This window comes from Theropithecus gelada, chromosome 8 (genome assembly GCF_003255815.1).
Source record: "Theropithecus gelada isolate Dixy chromosome 8, Tgel_1.0, whole genome shotgun sequence".
Classification (NCBI taxonomy): Eukaryota; Metazoa; Chordata; class Mammalia; order Primates; family Cercopithecidae; genus Theropithecus; species Theropithecus gelada.
The window spans coordinates 100,303,048-100,325,262 of record NC_037676.1 but is presented as its reverse complement, the minus strand read 5'-3'; the positions used below and the strand labels follow the sequence as shown (position 1 = coordinate 100,325,262).

At 44.2% G+C, this 22,215-nt stretch overlaps 1 protein-coding gene across 3 annotated transcripts in view; it reads right to left on the bottom strand.

Moving 5' to 3' along the window:
- Positions 1–22,215, bottom strand: part of MATN2 (matrilin 2) — a 170,050-nt gene that overhangs the window by 79,549 nt on the left and 68,286 nt on the right. For all 3 annotated transcript variants that reach the window (XM_025393743.1, XM_025393744.1, XM_025393745.1), the window contains exon 4: positions 15,276–15,398. In XM_025393743.1, the coding sequence (XP_025249528.1) occupies positions 15,276–15,398 (123 nt within the window). The remainder of the gene's footprint in view (positions 1–15,275; positions 15,399–22,215) is intronic.

Below are 22,215 nucleotides of genomic sequence, written 5' to 3'. Positions count from 1 at the left end.
CTGAATGAACAATGAAAAAGGCCCAGATGCCCTGCCTGCCAGGAGGGATGGTCCTAAAATCCTAAGAATAGCCTCTTCCGTCAGATGTGGGGTCCTCAGAAGATGACTGAGATGGGAACAAAATTCTCTCCAAGTCTCTGTGCCTCTCCTCATCCCCAGCAAAAGGTACTCACATAGCAGAGGAGGGCTCAGAGTGAGGTAGGAGGCAGGACTCAACACCAGAGGTGGGGCTTGGACACAGGATCAAACTGAGGACTAGCAAAAACAGGACTGGGGCAGAAGCAGCTTTCCATAAGACACGCCCACCAGTGTGACATGGCAGTTTACTATTGCCATGGCAACACCTGGGAGTTACCACCCCTCTCCACGTCAATGACCTGACTACCCAAGAGCTACTATCCCTTCCCTAGAAATTGCTGCATAAACTGCCCCTTAATCTGCATGCAATTAAAAATGGGTATAGGCCACTGGTATCACACCTGTAATTCCAGCACTTTCGGAGACCAAGGCTGGTATATCATGTGATGTCAAGAGTTCAAGACCAGTCTGGCCAACATGGTGAAACCCCATCTCTATTAAAAATACAAAATTAGCCAGGTGTGGTGGCAGGTGCCTGTAATCCGTTACTTGGGAGGTTGAGGCAGGAGAACCACTTGAACCTGGGTGGCAGAGGTTGCAGTGATCTGAGATCATGCCACTGCACTCCAGCCTGGGCAACTCCATCTCAAAAAAAAAAAAAAAAGTGGGTATAAATATGACTGTAAAACTGCCCTGAGCTACTACCTACTCTCTGCCTATAAGGATAGCCCTGCTCTGCAGGAGCAGTCACAGAGGCATAACACTGCCAGGGCTGTAACACTGTCTCGTCAATAAAGCTGTTCACTTCTACCTCTGTTTGCCCTTGAATTCTTTCCTGGATAAAGCCAAGAACCTTCATGGGCTAAGCCCCACCTTGGGGCTCACTTGTCCTGCATCAAGAGCACAATGACATCTCAGAGCCAGCCCCCAGCTATGGACTCCAGAAAAGCTGTCATGACAGTTAGGGAACCTGTGTGCCCTGCTATCCACCATGTCCCCGTATTTAGCACAGTGCCTGGCACATTGTCCTTGCTCAACAAGTACTTGTTGAATGGATGAATGAACTCATGCTCATGTGACACAAGCACAGGGTTTTCAGGTGTTCCTAACTCATCTCTCTTACCTACTCTTATAAGCTCTGTGAAGGACAGGGCCATCTCTCTAAGTTTTTGTGTTCCTTACGGTGCCTGTATAATGCCATGCACTTCACACAGTCAGTGCTTAGTAGCCATCTATTGTTGACTTGACAGCCTCCCTTGCTGGGCAGCCTAGAGCACTGTCTCAATTAATAAATGTCACTGGGCAGAAATGGGACAGCTGGGGATGATTCTGAAGTATTCTTTAATTTCCCTTTAGCAAAGATGAATTTTTAGAATAGCTAACTTTTACCCTGGGGCCAAAGATGGCAACAGAAACTTGAAAGTCATGGGGTTCCTCCCTCTCCTGTACCCCTCAGATCCAGTCAATCCTGGATTTACTTCTCTTCATCTCCCCTGCCACCATGGAGCCACCATCATCTCTTGGCTGAACAGCCATGGCAACCTCTTAACTGTATTCATCCCAGCCTAGCATTCTCCTGTAGCCAGAGTAATCTGCTCCGGCCTCTCTTCTGCTTAAAACCCTTAATGGCTTATCACTGCTTTAGGATGAAGTCCACAAACTCTAATGTGATGGTCAAGGGGGCTACAAGGCCCACCCCTTCACCTCTCCAGTCTTATCTCAAGCCTCCTCTTATTTTCTCTGCTCCATTTACACGGCCCTCTCCATTTTCAAATCAAGTTTCTTCACACCTTGGGACCTTTGCACCGGCCATTCCTTCTGCCTAGAATGCTCAAGCCTCTTCCTCACCTCCTTTCCCCTACCTAACTCTCATACCTCCTTTAGGACTCACCTGAAAGTCTGCTTTCTCAGGAAGCTCTGACCTACCACTAGGGGTGAAGTCCTCCCTCAGAGTTTCCCTTCGTAATCCTCATCACAATGATAATTTAATACTTCATTTGCAACTAATTATTTCATGTCTATTTCACCTGCCACATAGGGCAGCCACAGTGCATGTCTTGCTCAGTGCACTAGTTCAGATATCTAGCATCTGACATGTGGCCCATTTTAAAAGGATTTGTGGATGACTGAATGAATAAATCTATTCCATGATGAAATGGTTCAGAGTGCTGGGGAAACAACAGTGAATAAGTGGACAAAAAAAAAAAATTCCTTCCCTTATAGAGCTGATGGTCCAGTGAGGGACCAGTCATGTGCTAGAGGCAGCTCGTACTGACTCACAGGATGATGTGCATCTTGGTAGCTTGAAATGTCCATGGTGGGAGTATTTACACCATGGAAATTGGCAGACACTCCAAATCAGAGCTTTTGTCTCCTGGAGACCTGATTGTTAAACATTTAGCAGCACATCACTGACAGAAGATTGATAGTAAACAAAGCAAATAGGTAAAAATCTGTGATACGTTATAAGCAGGAAAGGGGAGTTGAGAGTGGTGAGAAAGCAGGCTTCTATTTTTAACAGTGTGAAATGAAAAGATGATTTCGACCTTCTCCAAATTTTTATTTGGACCTGAAAGAGGTGATATGAAAAATGATAAAGGGAACCACCACTGGGGGAGGACAGGAAGTCAGTTACATCTCCTCAGAAAAGGTAGGGGTGAGGCAGGCAGGTGAAAAAAATATCGACTTTGGAGCCAGACTTGGCCCCAGCTGGGTGACGACTTCAAGTAAGAGACTTTAGAGAGATTCCATTTTAATAAAGAGGTTAAATATCTTATTTGTAGGGTTCAGTGAGATAATCTAGATGGGCAAAGCATCTGTCTCACAGTAGATTTTTTTTTTTTTAATTTTTTTGAGACAAGGTCTGGCTCTGTTACCCAGGCTAGAGTGCAATGGCACAATATCTAGGCTCAATGCAACCTCCGCTTCCCAAGCTCAAGCAATCCTTCCACCTCAGCCTCCTGAGTAGCTGGGACTACAGGTACGCACCATCACACCCAGCTGACTTTTGTATTATTTGTAGAGACAGGGTTTCACCATGTTGGACAGGCTTGTCTTGAACTCATGAGCTCAAGCGATCTACCCGCCTCGACCTCCCAAAGTGCAGGGCTCACAGGTGTAGGCCACCGTGCCCGGCTCACAGTAAGTATTCAACACATGTTAGCATCCTTCTCCTTTCCTAAATCAAGGGGGAAAAGAAAAGTGTCAGTAGCGCATGCCTACTTAAGCATGGGAGAGAGGTGAACTTCAACCAAATTTTGCTCACATCCCAATTCTAATAGTTTCACTTTATTAGGTACCTATAAAAGCTACAACTATGGGCTGGCACAGTGGCTCACACCTGTAATCCCAGCACTTTGGGAGGCCAAGGCAGGAGGATCAAGACCAGCCTAGGCAACAGAAAGAGATCTTCTCTCTACAGAAAATCAAAAAATTAGCCAGGCACAGTGGCACACGCCTGTAGTCCCAGCTACCAGGGAGGCTTAGGTGGGAGGAACATTTCAGCCAGGGAGTTCCAGGATGCAGTGAGCTATGATTGTGCTACTGCACTCCAGCCTGGGTGACAGAGCAAGGCCCTGTCTCAAAAAAAAAAAAAAAAAAAATCCTACAAACATGAATATTAGGTCCTAACATTCTAAAAATGTATCTCTGGTTAAGTTTGGTTTTTGAGTTCTATGCTGAATTGAAGTGGTACAGCAAAGTAGGTAATTTGGAATTTCATAACAAAAGACCTGGCCAAATTTGAGCTATGCCTTGCCAGGGAGCAACCATTAGCATGTATCTGACAGACAGCAAAATCTGCTTGCTTCTTTCAGTGCCTGGAGAATTTTAAGAGGGATAACTCAGTCTTCCCAGGTGAAACTAATGAGTGAAGATTTGCTGCCAAGAGCCCCAAGGCTGTGCTCAAACCCAACCACCGTTTCCCCAGAGGCTCCCATGCACCCTAGATGTAAGCGCCTTCCCTTAGAAATCCTGGCGCCTGCATCTCAGTCCAGAGAATTTGGAAACTTTCATCTGCTTACACCGGAAGGAGGGAGAACTGACGGGGGAGCACGAAGAATGGGGCGAACGCTTTGGCCATCATCCAGGGCTAAATCAAAGGGTTTTTACCAATGTTTCAGAATTTTAGACAAGCTGCACTGCATGCTGTTGACACCAATGACAGTTTAATCTCGTCTTTGGAGTTAAAGTAAATGAACACCTTTAGAACACACCCTCTACTTTTTATAGCTCTTGGTGTTATTTAACCTGAGATGTAGAAATCAGAAATTGTTCATCCGGCCAGGCGCGGTGGCTCACGCCTGTAATCCCAGCACTTTGGGAGGCCGAGGCGGGCGGATCACGAGGTCAGGAGATCGAGACCATCCTGGCTAACATGGTGCAAACCCGTCTCCACTAAAAATACAAAACATTGGCCGGGCGTGGAGGCGGGCGCCTATAGTCCCAGCTACTTGGGAGGCTGAGGCAGGAGAATGGCGTGAACCTGGGAGGCAGAGCTTGCAGTGAGCCGAGATCGCGCCACTGCACTTCAGCCTGGGCGACAGAGAGAAACTCTGTCTCAAAAAAAAAAAAAAGAAAGAAAGAAATTGTTTATCATAGCAAGAGAGAAGGAGAAATGGGTTATCAGGGTTGCCGTTTCACTCAACTGGGTAACGATGGGGTCTCTGACCACTCCCACAGGAAAGCTTGCTACGAGTTAGGGGCTCCACAAATGCAGGGAAAACCCAAGCTTGCCTTTTCGAGACCGTGCCCTCTCTTTCATCATGTCTGAAAGCCCTAATCTTATTTTGACAACTGCAGTTTGGCTTTAAAGATGTCCATGGTAGATGAGTCATCAGCCTCGTGCTTCTACACTGAAAGAAACAAAACAAACCCAATGTCACTGAGAAAAACTATCCTTTCAGGCAAACTCCAGCTGTGCCTAGTCTCCTCCTTTCCTACAGCAGTTGAAGTTTTTCTCAATCAATTCTCCTGTTCACTAACAAGATTTTGGTTTTCCTTGGGGAAGGGAAAAGGAGAAAGGGGGGAATCTTTGAAACAAAGTTTTAAAATACAGGTAAATCTGAGTGAATGAGGTTGACAAAAATAATAAATAAACAAGAATAATGTCCTGCTCTCGTAGAGTGCTTTTCAATTTCCAAACCATTGTCACATGATATTAATATAAACCCCCTTTGGAGTGGACGCTCCCAGGGAGAGATCTTATTTAAAACATCTAAGTCAGTAGTCCTTAAACTGCAGCGAACATCAACATTCCCTGGAGGGCTTGGGAAAACCCACATTCTTGGGCCCCAGTTCCAGAGATCCTGATTCAGTAGGTCTAGGGTAAGCCTGGGAACCTGCATTTCTAGTAAGTTCTGGGCAAAGCTGATACTGTTTTCCACGGGGACCACACTTTGAGAACCATTTGCCTGGGTGCTCATAAAAACAGCCAAGCGGAGGAAAAGCTGTACAAGGTTCAAGCTGATGTTCCCCTGATGTGTACATTTTTTTCATATGAGTGAGCATTTCTCCACTCACATTTAGTCAGCTCAGTTCTCCCATGGGGCTCTACTCACCCCAGATTCCTTCTTTCGTAGAAAACGCTGTGTCCTGGTACAGCCAGAGGGTGAGCAAACTGCACATAATGATCCCTAAGCTCCCAGGCCCAGGTCTGACAGCCGGGGTTAAGGGGAAGCTGGACGACGGCATTTAGCAAGCCCACTGCTTTGGCTCACAGCAGCTGAGCCACAGCTCAGGTGGCTGCTGTTGATTGTCAGGGAAGGCAGCTGCTTTGAGTGTGTATGCGTGCGGCCTGCTCACCCTTCCAGCCTTGCCCCAAGCTCTGACTGTGGGCCGCCCCGGAGCTCACATCCTGACCTTCACTTTCCACACCCGCTTTCTCCCTCCAAGATTTCATCTATTTTCAGGGTCAATGACCACCACCAAGCACATACTGTCCAGGCCTTTTCCTTGAACTCAAATTCTCCATCTCCAGCTGCACCCAACCACGTGTGTGGGCTCTCTCTTGGGCGCATCCGTTTCCCCTGAAAACTAGATTTCCTCTCTGAAGTTATCTGTCAGTCTCAATTACTCTGACCCCACCAGCCATCGCCTATCTGATGTCATAAACTCCTCACTGAGGCTGGGATGGTTGCTGTGGTCTCCTACTTAATTCTGTGGGCGTAAGAAACATACACTGAATTGACTGGACCGATTAGAATTGTTCTCTGATTCCATCTTTCACATTCTTCTCTCTGTGTTGGGGGCAAAAGGGAAACCAAGATCTGAATGTTTCTTGGGTCCCTAATATGTAAGAAAAATACGCCATAAGAGTGCCAGGCCCATAGAGGGGAATCCACAGGTATTGAATGAATGAGCGGATGAGTGAAGGCATCCCTGCCCCACTCTCTATCTCTAATCCAGCACACACATTATTGCTGGCCCCAATTTACTAAAATGACCTGGTTTTGCCCTTGACACACCATGTTCAGTTCCCCTACTCAACAAAGGACACTGTTGGAACTTAGCTTGAGAATCAAATTGCTCCATAATCTATCCCCGCTTACATTCCTTCTCTCCTCCTCCACTGATGCCACAAACAAACTATTCCAGAAAGGTAGTCTGGTCCAGCACCACTACTTGCTTCCGAAACCTTGTTCTGATTAATGAATGTCAGCTTTATTGAGTGACAACTGGCATACAATAAACTGCACATATTTCAAGTGTACAGTTTGATAAATCAGGCTTATCAATATATCATCACTGCAATCAAGATAATAAGCATCATCATCATCCCCCAAGTTTCCTGATGCCGCTTTGCTATCCCTCTCCCTGCTGCTCCCCGCTCCTCAGCCCAAGTACCCCACTAATCTGCTCTCTGTCATTATTGAGTAGATACCATTTCCTAAAATTTTATACAAATGGAACCACATGGTATGTACTGTTTTTTTGATCTGGTTCCTTTCATTCAGCACAGTGATTTGGAGATGCATCCAGGCTGCTGCAAGTGTCAATAGCACATTCTTTTCACTGCAGAGGAGTATTATACAGGATGCATGTATTGCAATGTATCACCCATTCACCTGTTAATCAACATGTGACTTGTTTTCAGCTTGGGGCTATTACAAGTAAAGCTGATGTGAACATTTGTGTTCAAATCTTTGTTTAGACATAAATTTTTATTTCTTTTGAGTAAATATCTAAAAGTGGAATGGCTGGGTCACATAACAGATAAATATCTAACTTTGTAAGAAATCGCTAAACTGTTTTCCAGAGTGGCGGAACCATTTTACATGACCACTGGTGGTGTATGAGCATTCCAGTTCCCAATTTTGCAAACACATGGTATAGTCAATCTTTTAAAATGTATCCATTCTGGCCAGGCGCAGTGGCTCACACCTGTAATCCCAACACTGTGGGAGGCTGAGGTGGGCAGATGATCTGAGTTCAGGAGTTCAAGACCAGCCTGGCCAACATGGTGAAACCCTGTCTCTACTAAAAATAAAAAAAATAAAAAAATAAAAAATTAGTCAGGCTTGGTGGCGTGTGCCTGTAGACCCAGCTACTTGGAGGCTGAGGCAGGAGAATTGCTTGAACCCAGGAGGCAGAGGTTGCAGTGAGCCGAGATCACACCACTGCACTCCAGCCTGGGCAACAGAGCAAGACTCTGTCTCAAAAAAAAAAAAAAAATTGCCGGGCGCGGTGGCTCACGCCTGTAATCCCAGCACTTTGGGAGGCCGAGGCGGGCAGATCATGAGGTCAGGAGATCGAGACCATCCTGGCTAACATGGTGAAACTCCGTCTCTACTAAAAATACAAAAAATTAGCCGGGCGAGGTGGCGGGCGGAGTAGTCCCAGCTACTCGGAGGCTGAGGCAGGAGAATGGCGTGAACCCGGGAGGCAGAGCTTGCAGTGAGCTGAGATGGTGCCACTGCACATCCTGGTGACAGAGCGAGACTCCGTCTCAAAAAAAAAAAAAAAAAAAAAAAAAAATTATCCATTCTAGTGGAGGTATAGTGGTATTTCATGTCTGATAACATTGAGCATCTCTTCATGTGCTTCTTTGCTACCCATATGTCTTCCGTGATTTAGTGTCTGTTCAAATCTTTTGCCCATTTTTATGGTGGTGTTTGTCTTCTTGGTAGTGAGTGATAGAATTCCTTATATTCTAAAGTCCTTTGTTGGACATATGTTTTGCAAATGTTTTATCCCAATCTGTGGCTTGCCTTTTCATTTTAGTAGCAGAGTATTTTGAAGAGCAAATGTTTTCATCATGATGAAGTATACTGATTTTTTTCTTTTATGTTTTGTAGCTTTTTGTGTACTATTTAAGAAATCTTTGCCAACCTGAGGTGATCAAGATTTTTCTTCTACCATTTCATCAAGGTATTTAATAGTGTCTGCTCTTACATTTAGGCTTAGAATACATTTTGAATTAATTTTTATACATGGTATGAGGTAAAGACAAGATTTATTTTCCTTTTGTTTGCTTGCTTGCTTTTTTGCACATGGCAATTCAATTGCTGCAACACTATTTGTTGAAGACATTAGTGTTTCCTCATTGAATTGCCTTCCCACTCTGTCAAAAATCATTTCACCACATACATATGGGTTTATTTCTCAATTCTGTTCTGTTCCATTGCTCTATATGTTCATCTTTATACCAATGCCACACCGTCTTGATTACTGTTGCTTTATAATTAGTCTTTAAATCAGGTAGTTTAAACAAAATTTAAAGACAAACTTTATCTTTTTCAAAGTTTTATTTAATCTGCATGATTCACAGATTCCATATTTGTGAATTTGCCTACTTGCTAAAATTTGCTTGTAACCCCAAGTCAATATCCATGACACTTTTTCAGCCATTCATGGACATACGCAGAGTGGCAAAAAATTTGAGTCACCCAGTACACATATTCCCAGGTAAGGTCAAACAAGGCAATGTTCTGTCTTCTTATTTCAGCTCTCATCCCATAAACAAGCATCCTTTCTGTGGTCTATGCAGTGCCACATTTTTTGCCTTTTTGTACTTCTCGTTGGTGATTTTGCTGTTGAAAATGGCCCCCAAGAGTAGTGCTGAAATGCTGTCTATTGTTCCTAAGTACTTTGTTCAGACATGAACAATAGCTTTCAATGTTAATGAATTAACAGTATATACTCAAAAATGTGTCTGTAACAGAACATCAAACAAGTTTATGATTGGATGTTGTGATTGGAAGCTCTCAGGAACCCAACTCTGTTTCATCTAGGAGCAATGATTCAGAATTTGCAATTTAGTGTTTATGGATATTTTATAGATCATAACTACTGGGAATAATGAGAATTGACTGGGTTTGACTATTCTAGTTTTTTTTTGCATGTTCATATACATTTTAAAATCAGTTGTCAATTTCTAAAAACAATAGGTCTGCCAGGATTTTGAAGGAGATTGCTTTGAATGTATGGATCAATTTGGGAAGAAATGACATCTGGCCATATTAAGTCTTCCAATCCATGGTATGGTATCTCTCTCCATTTATTTAGGTCTTTTTAAATTAATCCCAGAAATCTTTTATATTTTCAATGTGTAAATCGTACACATCTCTAAAATTTATCCCTAATTTACATATTTTTGATGCCATTATACCTGGTATTTTAAAATCTCAATTTCTGACTTTTGTTGCCAGTATACAGAAATACAATGAAGTAATTTTTTAAGTATATTGACTTTTTATCTTGCAACCTTGCTAACCTCATTTATTAGTTTTAGTGGCTTTTGTTGTTGTTGTTTTGACACGGAGTCTCGCTCTGTTGCCCAGGCTAGAATGCGTGGTGCAATCTCGGCTCACAACCTCCACCTCCCAGGTTCAAGCAATTCTCCTGCCTCAGCCTCCTGAGTAATTGGGATTACAGGCATGCACCACACTAGGCTAATTTTTTTATTTTTAGTAGAGACGGGGTTTTGCCATGTTAGCCAGGTTGGTCTCAAACTCCTGACCTCAGGTGATACGCCCAACTCAGCCTCCCAAAGTGCTAGGATTTCAGGCATGAGCCACCACACCTGGCCGCTATGGTTAATTATATTGATTGATTTTTGAATGTTAAACCAAACTTGCATTCTTGGAATAAACTCCATTCGGTCTTGATGTATTGTTCTTATTATATATTGTTGAATTCTAGTGGCTAAATTTTTAAGAATTTTCACATCTAAATTCATGAAGAATGTTGGTTATAATTATCTCTCTCTAATAATTCAGTGGTTTTTCTGGGTCATGCTCCTTGTTTAAACTCTAACATAAATCTATTAAATCACTTATGTAGCTTGGGAAAAATAATGTTGGGAACATTTCCAAAGAACGAAAGCAGTAAAATGCATTTGGTATCGTTCTTGAGAGGAAAAAAAAAAGTTTAAGCTGGATAAGAAAGTCTACATTTTCTGCCAAATGAAGTTTTCTAAATGCTGCATTATCGTCAGCTTTCAGATAGATTAAATGTTCCAGAAGAAAGGGAAAATTCCTTATTTTGAAAAATACGTCAAGAAAAAGAAACAAGATAAAGTTCTTTCTTGTTAGTAGGACAGGAATTTGGGGAAGAGGAAGCATGTGAAGAGGGGCACACTTCATGAGGTTTTCTTCCCCCCCATTTTTTTTTAAAAGGGAAAAGGAAGGAACATAAAATTCCATTGTTCTAGTATTATGCTGATGCTTTTGCATATATCTCATATAATGGTATCGGATAGGGGAGACTTTTTGAAAGGCAGAAGTAATCCACAATGTTGACATCCAGTACATTCAAAATTGCCCATATAGACACAACCTGGAAGGTAAAATTCTACACCTTGATCTTAGCCAAAAGGCCAAGAAAAGATGGAAGTTAAGATTCTTTAATGTATTTGATCTAGTCTTCAGATGGAAAGGCTCTTTTTAGACAACTAATATCCACCCAGAAGAGGGTTACCTGGACAGTGAAGAGACCCAAAACTAGGTCATCAAAAGATGTGTTTTTTCCCCTGAAGAAGAGAAAATTGATAGGAATGGGGTCAGTGTGTGGGAATAACACTCTTCAATAATTGAAGGGCTTTCTCTTTTTGTTTGGATAAGGAAATAACTTTTTGGTATACGGCTTCAGATGGCAGAAATAGGATCAAAAGTGGAAATTATAGACAAGTAGGATTTCAGCTCAACTGCTGATCCAGGTTGTCTGAATATGGGATTCAGGTGTTTTGTAATAACCTGATTCTATAAGAACCATCACCCTTCTGGGACACTGGCAGGGGACGGAATTCTGAAGTTCCATAGGAAAAGAAGCCAGAAGTCTAATAGCCAAGGTCCACCACCATTCGAAGAATGTATCAATCAACTGTGTCTGCTTCCCCTCTCCACATGAATTACAAATATACGATGGTGGGGACATATACATATGTATATATTCTATAGCGTGTATGCATGTGTGTATTCAAAGGCAGTTGCTGAAGAAGCCCTCCCACTATGATTTTGTGCAGTGACAGTACCACAGCAATTGGTAGTGACCTTGGGGAAGTAACAATGTGTTGAATGTTAGTCCTGAATTAGTTCTAAGTCTCCCCGGGATTAGTGGGCTAAGGAACCTATCTGTCTTCCCGGCTTGGAGAAGGTTTTCTGATTGAAGGGTTGTCCTGCTGCCATCTGGGGGTCCTCTAGGGTTATGGGACAGTCTCAAATGATGGCCAAGAGCGAGGACTTAACAGGACATGGATTCTGGTTTGATCACGTTGCTAGCCATGTGACCTTGGGTAAATCGTCTAACCTTTTGTTCCTTATTTTGCTTATCTGTAAAACGAGAGTGATAAAACCCACTTTAAGAGCTCATTGTGAGAATTAAATGAGACAGCAGATATAAAGCACGCAGGAAAGCTCCTGGCACATGGTAAACACCTAACAAGTGGCTATAGTTAGGCCTGACCTCGTGTGTTGCACACTGAGGTGGATGTGGATTGTAGTCACTTTTGGTTGCAATTACCCTGGTTGTTTATTTGATTCACTCCCATGCAAAAATGTGAGCTCCAAAAAAGAAAGAATATTGCTGTGTTATTCACTATTTTATTTCCAGTACTTTTCATGCTGCCTGGCACATTTTTATGCTCAAAAACAATTGTTAAATGAAAAAATAAATGAACCAATCAATGATTGTATGGAAGAAAGAATGGCAAGCACTTCTTAGGGAGTAAGAGGTGCTTTGGGGAGGAGGTGTCAGCCACATGGCTTTTCCTCTGGGAGATTATCCAGCTACGCCCAGGACATGGAAATTAAGTGGAAATAGCTTCCAGAAGTGGAGTGCATCCCTCCTTTCCAGGCCCATTGTGAGTTTCTCTCGGTGTTGGCAGGCAGAGGTCCCTGCTCATCAGCAGGGGTCAGTAGATGGCACAGCCTTTACTTGGCATGGCTTTTAACTGTCCTCCAGACCAAAAACAGGGCCTAACAAGGACATAATCAGTGAGACAGGTATTGATTTGTTACCACCCTTCCCATCTTATGGGTGAGGAAACTGAGAGTCAAGGAGTTTAAATAACCAGCTCAGAGTGAGACAGCCATAGCTGGTAAGTGATAACGTCAGGGTTCAAGCCCAGATCTGTGGACAGTGAGGGCCTTGTTCTTCCACCAAGGCCCCTGGTACACCAATTTTGGGAAAGCAAAAGAGTTATTAGTGTTATCTTCTTCTGAAAGAGAGAGAGCTACACTTTATCACTGCGAGTTATTAGTGTTATCTTCTTCTGAAAGAGAGAGAGCTGTCCTTTATCACTGCACATTTATTAAGCTAAGTCTGGCTGAAGGTTAAGATGGCTTAACTGGTTCAGGGTGACTGGAGAGCTGGGTCAGATGGGACAGCAGAGCTCGGCTAAGCCCCTCCCTGGGACCTGTCACTGCCTGAGGCCAGTGAATCTCAAAGCGTGGCAGTCATTCGTCAGTTCATTGAAAATCCAGACCTGTTGACTCTGAATCTCTAAGGGTAAGCCCAGGAGTTGGCTTCCTGGCTCATTCTTAGTCACTGAAGTTTGAGAAGCCCTGCCCTGAGCTCCTAGCCCTCCTCCGCTGAGGCCTCCCTGCCCCTCCACATGGCCAGTCTGTCTGAAGTCCCGGCAGGGTCTGCTTCACATTCTTCTGTGGCACATCCCTAGGCAGGAGGAAGCCAAGGCCAGAGAAGTACTTGAGAGCTGGGGGACATCAGGGTCTGTGGCAGGCCCAGGCAGGGGTCTGGCAAACCTTGCTGTGTGGGGGAAGGCCTTGCTCATAAAATCAGGGCAAGAACATTTTATTTTTTATTTGCTGGTGTCAGAATTCCTCTGGCTTGGCTAGGCCAGCCCACGGAAAATAAATATCAGCAGATTCCCAGTCACTCAGTGGGACATGAGACAAGGAGAGGAATTCTTTGTGCTCCTAAGAAGAGAAGGGTGCCAGGCACAGTGGCTGAGTCCCGTAAATCTCAGCACTTTCAGGGGTTGAGACAGATGGAGCACTTGAGCTCAGGAGTTCGAGACCAGCCTGAGCAACCTCATCTCTACAAAAATTAGTCCGGCATGGTGGCATGCAGCTGTGGTCCCAGCTATTCAGGAGGCTGAGGTGGGAGGACTGCTTGAGTCTAGCAGGTTGAGGCTACAGCGAGTCATAATTGTGCCACTGTACTAAAGCCTGGGCAACAGAGCAAGATCCTGTCTTAAAAAAACAAATCAAAGGAAAAGAAGAAAGGAGAAGGAGAAGGAGGAGTTGGAGGAGGAAGAGGAGGAGGAGGAGAAGGAGAAGGGCAGGAAGAGAGTGGGCAAGATGATGGGAGGCTGAGATGGGCCAGAGAAGTATCTAGGGCAGAGGGGAGGATGCCTGAAGAGGATGAGGGATGCCTCCAGAGGATGGTTGTGGGGAGGTAGAACACCTGGAGAGGTGGAGGTGTATAGAGGGGGGTGTCTAAAGAGATCTCTAGGTTGTTTGCTGAGCAATGTGTGAGATGTCCTTTCGCAATCTCCCCCAGTTCTTTAGGAAACTCTAGGAAACCCGTGAGTATTTGGTGCAAGTGACTTTGTTGTGGGTCTTGAGGAAGCATCAGAGCTTCAAGTGGAAGATAAGGGTGATTCAGGCTGCACTCCACTTGGGATCCTGGGGTCTGAGAGGAGCCTAAGAACACATATCCCCCACCCCACGCCTGCGATTCAGAGTCCAGAGGGCTTTGGGCTTGCACAGGCCACACAAAACTGGAGGGTCAAGCAGATGTTACCTAATCTTGAGGGGCAGGGAGAGAACTCCAGCCAACCACTCAACCCTGAAACTGAAGAAAAGTGAGAAGAAACATGAAAAAGGTGGTTTGCCTCTATAAATGTGACACTAATTACAGCCATTTGTGCAAACTGCTTTCCATTAATGCTTAATTGCTTGCCATGAGGTATAACAACAATGACACATTGCAACAATGACACATTGCAACAGTTACTCAGTGCATGAACTAAGTGTCAGATTAGCTGAGTTTTATTTGCTTCCATGTGGGTTCCTCATGCCTTGCTTTTGGTAGCCTGGTCATCTGTGGGTTAACTCAGTGGCTTTATCCATAACTTTAAAAAGTAAGGACATGGTACTCTGTGTATGGGTAATTCTGTCCTTTAAGGGGTAGACTACCTTGTGCTGGCTCAAATATCAGTATATTGTCTAGTCTTTGGCACTTAGCCAAAAAAGAGAATGCGAGTTCTAATATCTTACATCTGTTTACCCCCTTTTTAAAATCTGGGACACCTATAAAGTGTCCCACACCAAAGCAACTGGGTCCCTGTACCGCTCTAAAACAGAACTTGAATAATCGCTCCCAGCCAAGGTTAATAACTCTTCCTAAATCCACGCTTTATAGAAGATAATAAAATACGGAAACAGTTCCTTAGGGTACAGTGAATAAAGACAGTGGATGAAAAGGCTCTTCGGTAGTGCCTGCTAAAGAACAAGCTTGGATGTAAAGAAGACCAGTTCATACATTCAAAGAGGCTATTTCTGAGATGGTGCTTCTACCTAGCTTTCTAACTCTTCCTGATGGCCTACTGTGTGCCCAGCTCTGGACTAGGCACTGTGATGGGGTCAACAGAAAATACCAAACTTTATTTCTGTCCCCAAGAGATGATAACTGGGGTGAGTGAGGCATCACAGATGAATAAAATGAGCCCAGATAAAAGAAGAGAGGGGAAGAGGAAAGAGGAAGAAACCACAAATATATCAGCAAAGCAGTCTTACTTCTGCAAGTCGTCTGATCTGAGTTGAGAATGTAGCCTTGTTTGCACCTGCAGACGTATGAGCCAGGGATGTTGATACAGAAGTGGGCACAGTTATGCTCCAGGGTGCTGCACATGTGGGCCGCTGAAAGGGAAGACACAGGAAGGTAAGTCAACGGTGACACCCTTTCTCACTCCATTCCTGCCAGCAAGCATTTATTCAGCACCTACTCTCTCCTATGGGCAGGACTCAGAAACAAGCTGCAGTCCCTACCCTCAAGGGGGCTCACAGTCCAAGGTGGACAAGACAGGGCCAGATAAAGGGCCATGGAAAATCAAAGAGAAACGGTGTTAGGCTGAACTGTATGAAATTGCTGATACTTGATTGGTTTTGATCCACAAAAAAAAAAAAAAAAAAATCAAGAAATTTCCAATTCACCTTAATACCCATGTATTAATTATTCAACTTAATACCCATGTGGGTATGTGGGGAATCAGAAAAGTTTGCCAGCATCAGAGGGGGCTTTGGCTTAAGTGTGGATTTTTAGGAAGCAGCAATGGGGCTGGAGGAAAAGCTATTAAATAAGCAAGAATGTGTTAAACAACCAATAGTTTCTCAAAATCATATTTCAAGGGTAATGTAATTTTTTTAATATGCAAAAGTATACACCAAAATTTGGAGTAAAAAATGCATTCACATGTTTCATGTTTCTATAATCTTTATGTTATCTCTTTATTTAGCATCTTTTCTTTTATTTATTTATTTATTTTTTAAGACAGGGCCTTGCTCTGTCTCCCAGGCTGGAGTACAGTATCACAATCATGGCTCACTGCAGCCTCAAATTCCTGGGCTCAAGCCGTCCTCCCACCTCAGCTTCCCTAGTAGCTGGGACTACGGGCGTATGCCACCATGCCTGGCTAATTTTTAAATTTTTTTTTGTAGAGACAGGGTTTCACTACGTTGCCCAGGCTGGTCTCAAACTCCTGGGTTCAAGCCATCCTCCCAGTTTGGCCTCCCAAAGTGCTGGGATTACAGGCATGAGCCACCACGCCTGCCCTCTGCATTTAGTTTCTGAAGCACCTCAGCCTTCTGGTACATTGGTTCTTGCGTAAGTCTGTCTGTAGCTCATAAAAATTCTCTTTTTTTAATGTCCTAATTTCTGACTTTACTCAATGTAACTTGATTGTATTTAAAATTAACAAGCAACAGTACAAACAACAAGTTATGCAAGTGTTCTCATAAACAAAAAAGGTGTCTATATGTAGAAATGCATTTTTATGAAGCTAAAATAAAAGGAGCTCTCAAAAGCTTAGAACAATTCCATTAATCCAGCACTTATGAAAACTCAGCTGTGATTAAATCCATCTGAAGTTTATGTCTCTTTACATTGGAGTAAGAAATATGGTGGACAATAAATGAACCAGGGAAGTGAAGCTGTTTTATTTCACAACAATACAATTTAGAATGTACTGTTCTGAGTTTGATTGTCTGTGTTTTGGTTCCTGTTAGGATACAAATAACACTAGGAAGGTTTGTAGATCCAATCAGTGATTTTTACTTCAGGGTGAAATAAACAGATTTCTTGTGACCTTGTACAATTTTCTTTTATTATTATTATTTTTAAATAAAATAGAAGTTTTCTCATTTTCAAAAATAGAGATGATGTCTTACTATGTTTTCCAGGCTGGTCTCAAACTCCTGAGCTGAAGCAATTCTCCTGCATCAACCTCTCAAAGTGTTAGGATAACAGACATGAGCCACCACACCCAGCCCTTTGTGCAATTTTCTTAACCTCTTTATATGACATGAGGATAAAAATAGCACCTACCTCATAAGAACCTCAAAAAGGGTAAATTAATGGAGATGGTAGAGTGTTGAGAATAGTGCCTGGGGAATGCTGAAGATACCTGTTAACCATTTTACAGCAAAGGAGAATTATGGTGGCATTTTGTTTTATTTTGCATCTGTAGGTTCATCCTATATATATTGACCTTCAACTCAGTTTTCACTCAACATTAATCACAGATTCTATCCATGTTGATACGTGTACTGTATTTCATGGAATCTAAAATGCACCCCAGTTTCAGAGATGTCAAACTGTGACATGTTCAGTTGATCCTCATTCTTCACAGATTCCACATTTATGAATTTGCCTACTCACTAAACTGTATTTGTAAGCCCAAACCAATACTCACAGCATTTTCACGGTCACTAGTGGACATGCTCAGAGTGCATAAGCACTCAATTTAAAATACCTCTACATGGCCGGGCGCGGTGGCTCAAGCCTGTAATCCCAGCACTTTGGGAGGCCGAGACGGGTGGATCACGAGGTCAGGAGATCGAGACCATCTTGGCTAACACGGTGAAACCCCGTCTCTACTAAGAAATACAAAAAACTAGCCGGGCGAGGTGGCGGGCGCCTGTAGTCCCAGCTACTCGGGAGGCTGAGGCCGGAGAATGGCGTGAACCCGGGAGGCGGAGCTTGCAGTGAGCTGAGATCCGGCCACTGCACTCTAGCCTGGGCTACAGAGCGAGACTCCGTCTCAAAAAAAAAAAAAAAAAAAATACCTCTACATTTAGTTTCTTTTGTGAGACAGGCTCTTGCTCTGTCACCTAGGCTGGAGTGCAGTGGCACAGTCATATAGCTCGCTGCAGCCTCAATCTCCAGGGCTCAAGTGATCCTCCTGCCTCAGCCTTCCAAGTAGCTGAGACTACAAAAAAAATGTGTTGTCTGGTGCAGATGTTCCCAGCTGAGGTTGGATAAGGTGCCACTCCGCCTTCTTTTTCAGCTTTCATTCTGTAAACAAGTATCCTTTTTGCAGTCTACTTAGCACCATGATTTTTTTTTTCATTTCTGTAAGTGATTTTGCTGTTTAAAATGGTGATGTGCTGTCTAGTGTTCCTCAGTGCAGAAAGGCTGCAATGTGCCGTACAGGGAAAATACGTGTTAGATAAGTTTCATTCAGTCAGGAGTTATTGTTGGCTCTGGGTCTAATGTTAATGAATCAATGGTATATATCAAATAAGATGTTTTCGGCCAGGCATGGTGGCTCACACCTGTAATCTCAGCACTTTGGGAGGCCGAGGTGGGCGGATCACTTGAGGTCAGGAGTTTGAGACCAGCCTGGCCAACACGGTGAAACCGTGTCTCTACTAAAAAAAAATACAAAAAGTAGTCAGGAATGGTGGCAGGCGCCTGTAATGCCAGCTACTCAGGAGGCTGAGGCAGGAGAATCGCTTGAAACCAGGAAGCAGAGGTTGCAGTGAGCTGAGATTGTGCCACTGCAGACACAGAGAGACTCTGTCTCAAAAAACAGACAAACAAAAAACAAATAAGATGTTTTTAAACAGAAACATACATAAAACAAGGCTATGTATTGATTAGTTGACAAAAAATGTTGTCACCAGAGGATTGCAGGAACCTAACCCTATATTCCCACAGGAGCAATGGTTTAGTATTTTCTAATTCAGTGTTTGTAATGACTTTATAAAACACAATTATTGTGAATAATGAAAACTAACTGTATTTTAGATTTAATCAAAATCTTAGATCTAGTTTATCCCTCCCAATTGATTTATCCATTGGTCATATGACTGTCCTCATTTTATTTGGCCATTTCCCCATTGGTCAGCATTTGGGTGGCTTCCAAGTTTTTACTTTCACAATGTTGTGATGAACATTCCTGAACATGTCTCCTTGAAGGCATGTGCGATGGTTTCTCTAGGACTGGGTCTCACTTTAAATGGATATGGCCTAATTGCCTTCCAAGACAGCTCATATCAGCAATGATGGTCCTAATGATGCCCATCCCCTCAAAACTTCGGTACTTGGTGTCATCAAACTTTAAGTTTTGACAATCTTATGGTGAAGGGTAATCATTATCCCACTTTTAATTTGCATTTGCTTTGCATCCTGAGAGACTCTCTTCTTTTCATGGATTGCTGGAGTCAAATTACCCAAGGGCAGAGGGCATTTCTGAGGCACTCACAGCATGTCACTGTCTCCCTCCGTAATTAAGGAAGTGTCGTGTGTAGGCAGCCAACTACACGGCAGTCACCCACTGCCGTGAGTGGGAGGCCCAAGTGATGTACCTGGTGCCTGTCTTCTTGCTGAGACCCTAACAGACAAAATAAGAAGACAGGAGCTGTGATGGAGAGAAAATATCTGGAGAACAGCCAGCAGCAGTGGGGAGAGGATGGCTGCTGGAAATAGACCGCCTGAAGGCTTAGCTTCGCCACTCCCTATGACCTTGCGCAAATGACTTGGTTTCTCTGAACTCCACTTTCTTCACCTATCAAATGGGGAAATTAGGCCAGGCATGGTGGCTCATGCCTGTAATACTAGCACTTTGGGAGGCTGAGGTGGGCAGATCACTTGAGTCCAGGAGTTTGAGACCAGCCTGGCCAACATGACGAAATCCCATCTCTACTAAAAACATAAAAATAAGCTAGGCATGGTGGTGGGCACCTGTAGTCTCAGCTATTCAGGAGGCTGAGGCAGGAGAACTGCTTGAAACTGGGAGGCAGAGGTTGCAGTGAGCAGAGGTCGTGCCACTGCACTCTAGCCTGGGCGACAGAGAGAGACTCCATCGGGGAAAAAAAAAAAATAGTGGTGGGGAGGGGGAATTAAAAGAACTACTGCATTGGGTTTTACAGTGACAGCTTGTTACTAAGGCTTATGTTGGCCAGGTGCCATAAGAGAAACTGGAACTAGAACATTATAACTTGGTGTAATAGAAAAGGCACTGGATTGGGAGCTAGAAGACTGTGTTCTAGTTCCCCTCTACCTTGAACAAGTGAGGGAAGTTCTGGGAAATCAGGTAGCTCTTGAGGCTATTTCTTTACCTGTAGAGGCATGGACGGGCTCTAGGGACCTCAGTACAGACATTTACTATTATTTAATCTGGTACTTGCTTTTTCTAAAAACTGCCTTTCCGTCTCACTCCAGACACTTTGCATCTGGGAGCTGCCGTGGTGGTCTGAGGTAGTCCCACTCCTGACCACTGTTGGTTGGTATAGGGTTTGACAATCAGAGTCCTTTACTGGCATTTAGGAACCAGAACCGAATAAAAGGGGGCTCAAACTGAGGACAAGTGAGCCTCAGGGGCTGGGGTGGGGGGCCATGCTTCCTGACTGCGGACCTGAGAAGGAGAGGAGTGGAGGGGAGATGGAGTGAAAGCACGACCCCCACGACTGCCGTCCTTGTTTCCATGGATAATATAATGCACTAGCCCTACCTTTTAGAAAAAAATGGAATTCCTCACACTTTCAACCAAAAGAATCCCAAACATCTTCACTAAACCAGAATAAAACTTTCCCATCTGTAGAATGCTGTGGGTGAGTGCTGAGTGACTTTCAGAGCATCCAGGCCTCATGCCTTGCCCTCTGTGGGACGGGCATTTGTGATGAGAGCCAAGTGGAGACCACAGTCTTGCCTCCTCCACCGGCCTGCTGGAAACAGTCCTATGAGCCTCATTTCTCAGAGGGCCCTCTGGGTTTACACTCAGGCAAGGCCTTGTGTTCAGCAGGAAGGAATAACTCATCAGCAACCTGGTGGGATTGGATATGTTGACTAGGAAATAAGAACAGTTTTTTTTTTTAATGATTGTATGAATGACTAAAGGAGTGGTCAGTGTGGGTAGGTGGGCTGGAGGTCTTGTATTACTGAGTACAGTAGACTCAACGTTTGTGAAGTCAGTCCAGCCTCCCCACTTCACAACAGGGCCTCAAAGGGGTACAATCACTGTAGACTTTGCCCAGGCCAGTTCATGAAGGTGTGTCCTAGGAATACTATTAGGGCCTTAAATTGTGCCTGGCCTGGGTGGGGTGGGGCTATTAGGGTAGGAACAGCCTGGTTCCCTGCTCCAAAATACCAGACGAGGCTGATAAAGTCAGCATCTAGAAGTTAATTAAAAGCAGTCCTGGCCGGGCGCGGTGGCTCAAGCCTGTAATCCCAGCACGAGGTCAGGAGATCGAGACCATCCTGGCTAACACAGTGAAACCCCGTCTCTACTAAAAATACAAAAACTTAGCCGGGCGTGGCGGCGGGCGCCTGTAGTCCCAGCTACTCGGGAGGCTGAGGCAGGAGAATGGCGTGAACCCGGGAGGCGGAGCTTGCAGTGAGCTGAGATCCGGCCACTGCACTCCAGCCTGGGTGACAGAGCGAGACTCCGTCTCAAAAAAAAAAAAAAAAAAAAAAAAAAGCAGTCCTGCCCAGGTGGCAAGAATCACCAGAACACTTGGGACAGCGTTTGCAGCCCCTAGATTCAGTGTTTTCTCTTACTGGGTGGCAAAAATGGCAGACTCCAGGATGTGTGGGTTTTGGTCATCTCGTAGACAGACCTCAATTCACAGGGCACCTGGCCTCTCCCTGGTGGTCTCAGGGGTGGCCTGAGAATGCAACCTCAGGATTCCCCTTGCTGTGGCTGGTATGGGAAGTCCCTGGCTGCAGGTATAAAGCCTCCACTGTGCTCAGGTTCACAGCCAGACAGCCAAAGAGACAAAGCCAGGACTCTCACCCAGCGAGGTCTGACTCCAGAGTCTAATCAATTCCTCACTGTATGATAAAGGTCCTGCCTTGATCACACCCAGACACCGCCTGTCCCAATCTGCAGATGCAGCATTGATTTTCAGTTCTGCCTGCAGAATGCCTGGGCTCACGTCTCAACTCTGCCACTTACAGGCCAGGCACAGTGGCTCATGTCTGTAGTCCCAGCACTTTGGGAGGCAGAGGCAGGAGGGTTGTTTGAGCCCAGGAGTTCAAGACCAGCCTGGGTAACATAGTAAGACACTGTTTCTTTCTCTTTAAAAAAAAAAAAAAAAAGATTTAAATAAAAATTGTTCATTTATGGTGGCACACACCTGTAGTCCAAGCTGGGATGGAACTTTGAGGTGGTAGTGAGCTATGATCATGCCACTACACTCTAGCCTGGGTGACAGAGTGAGACCCTATCTCAAAAAA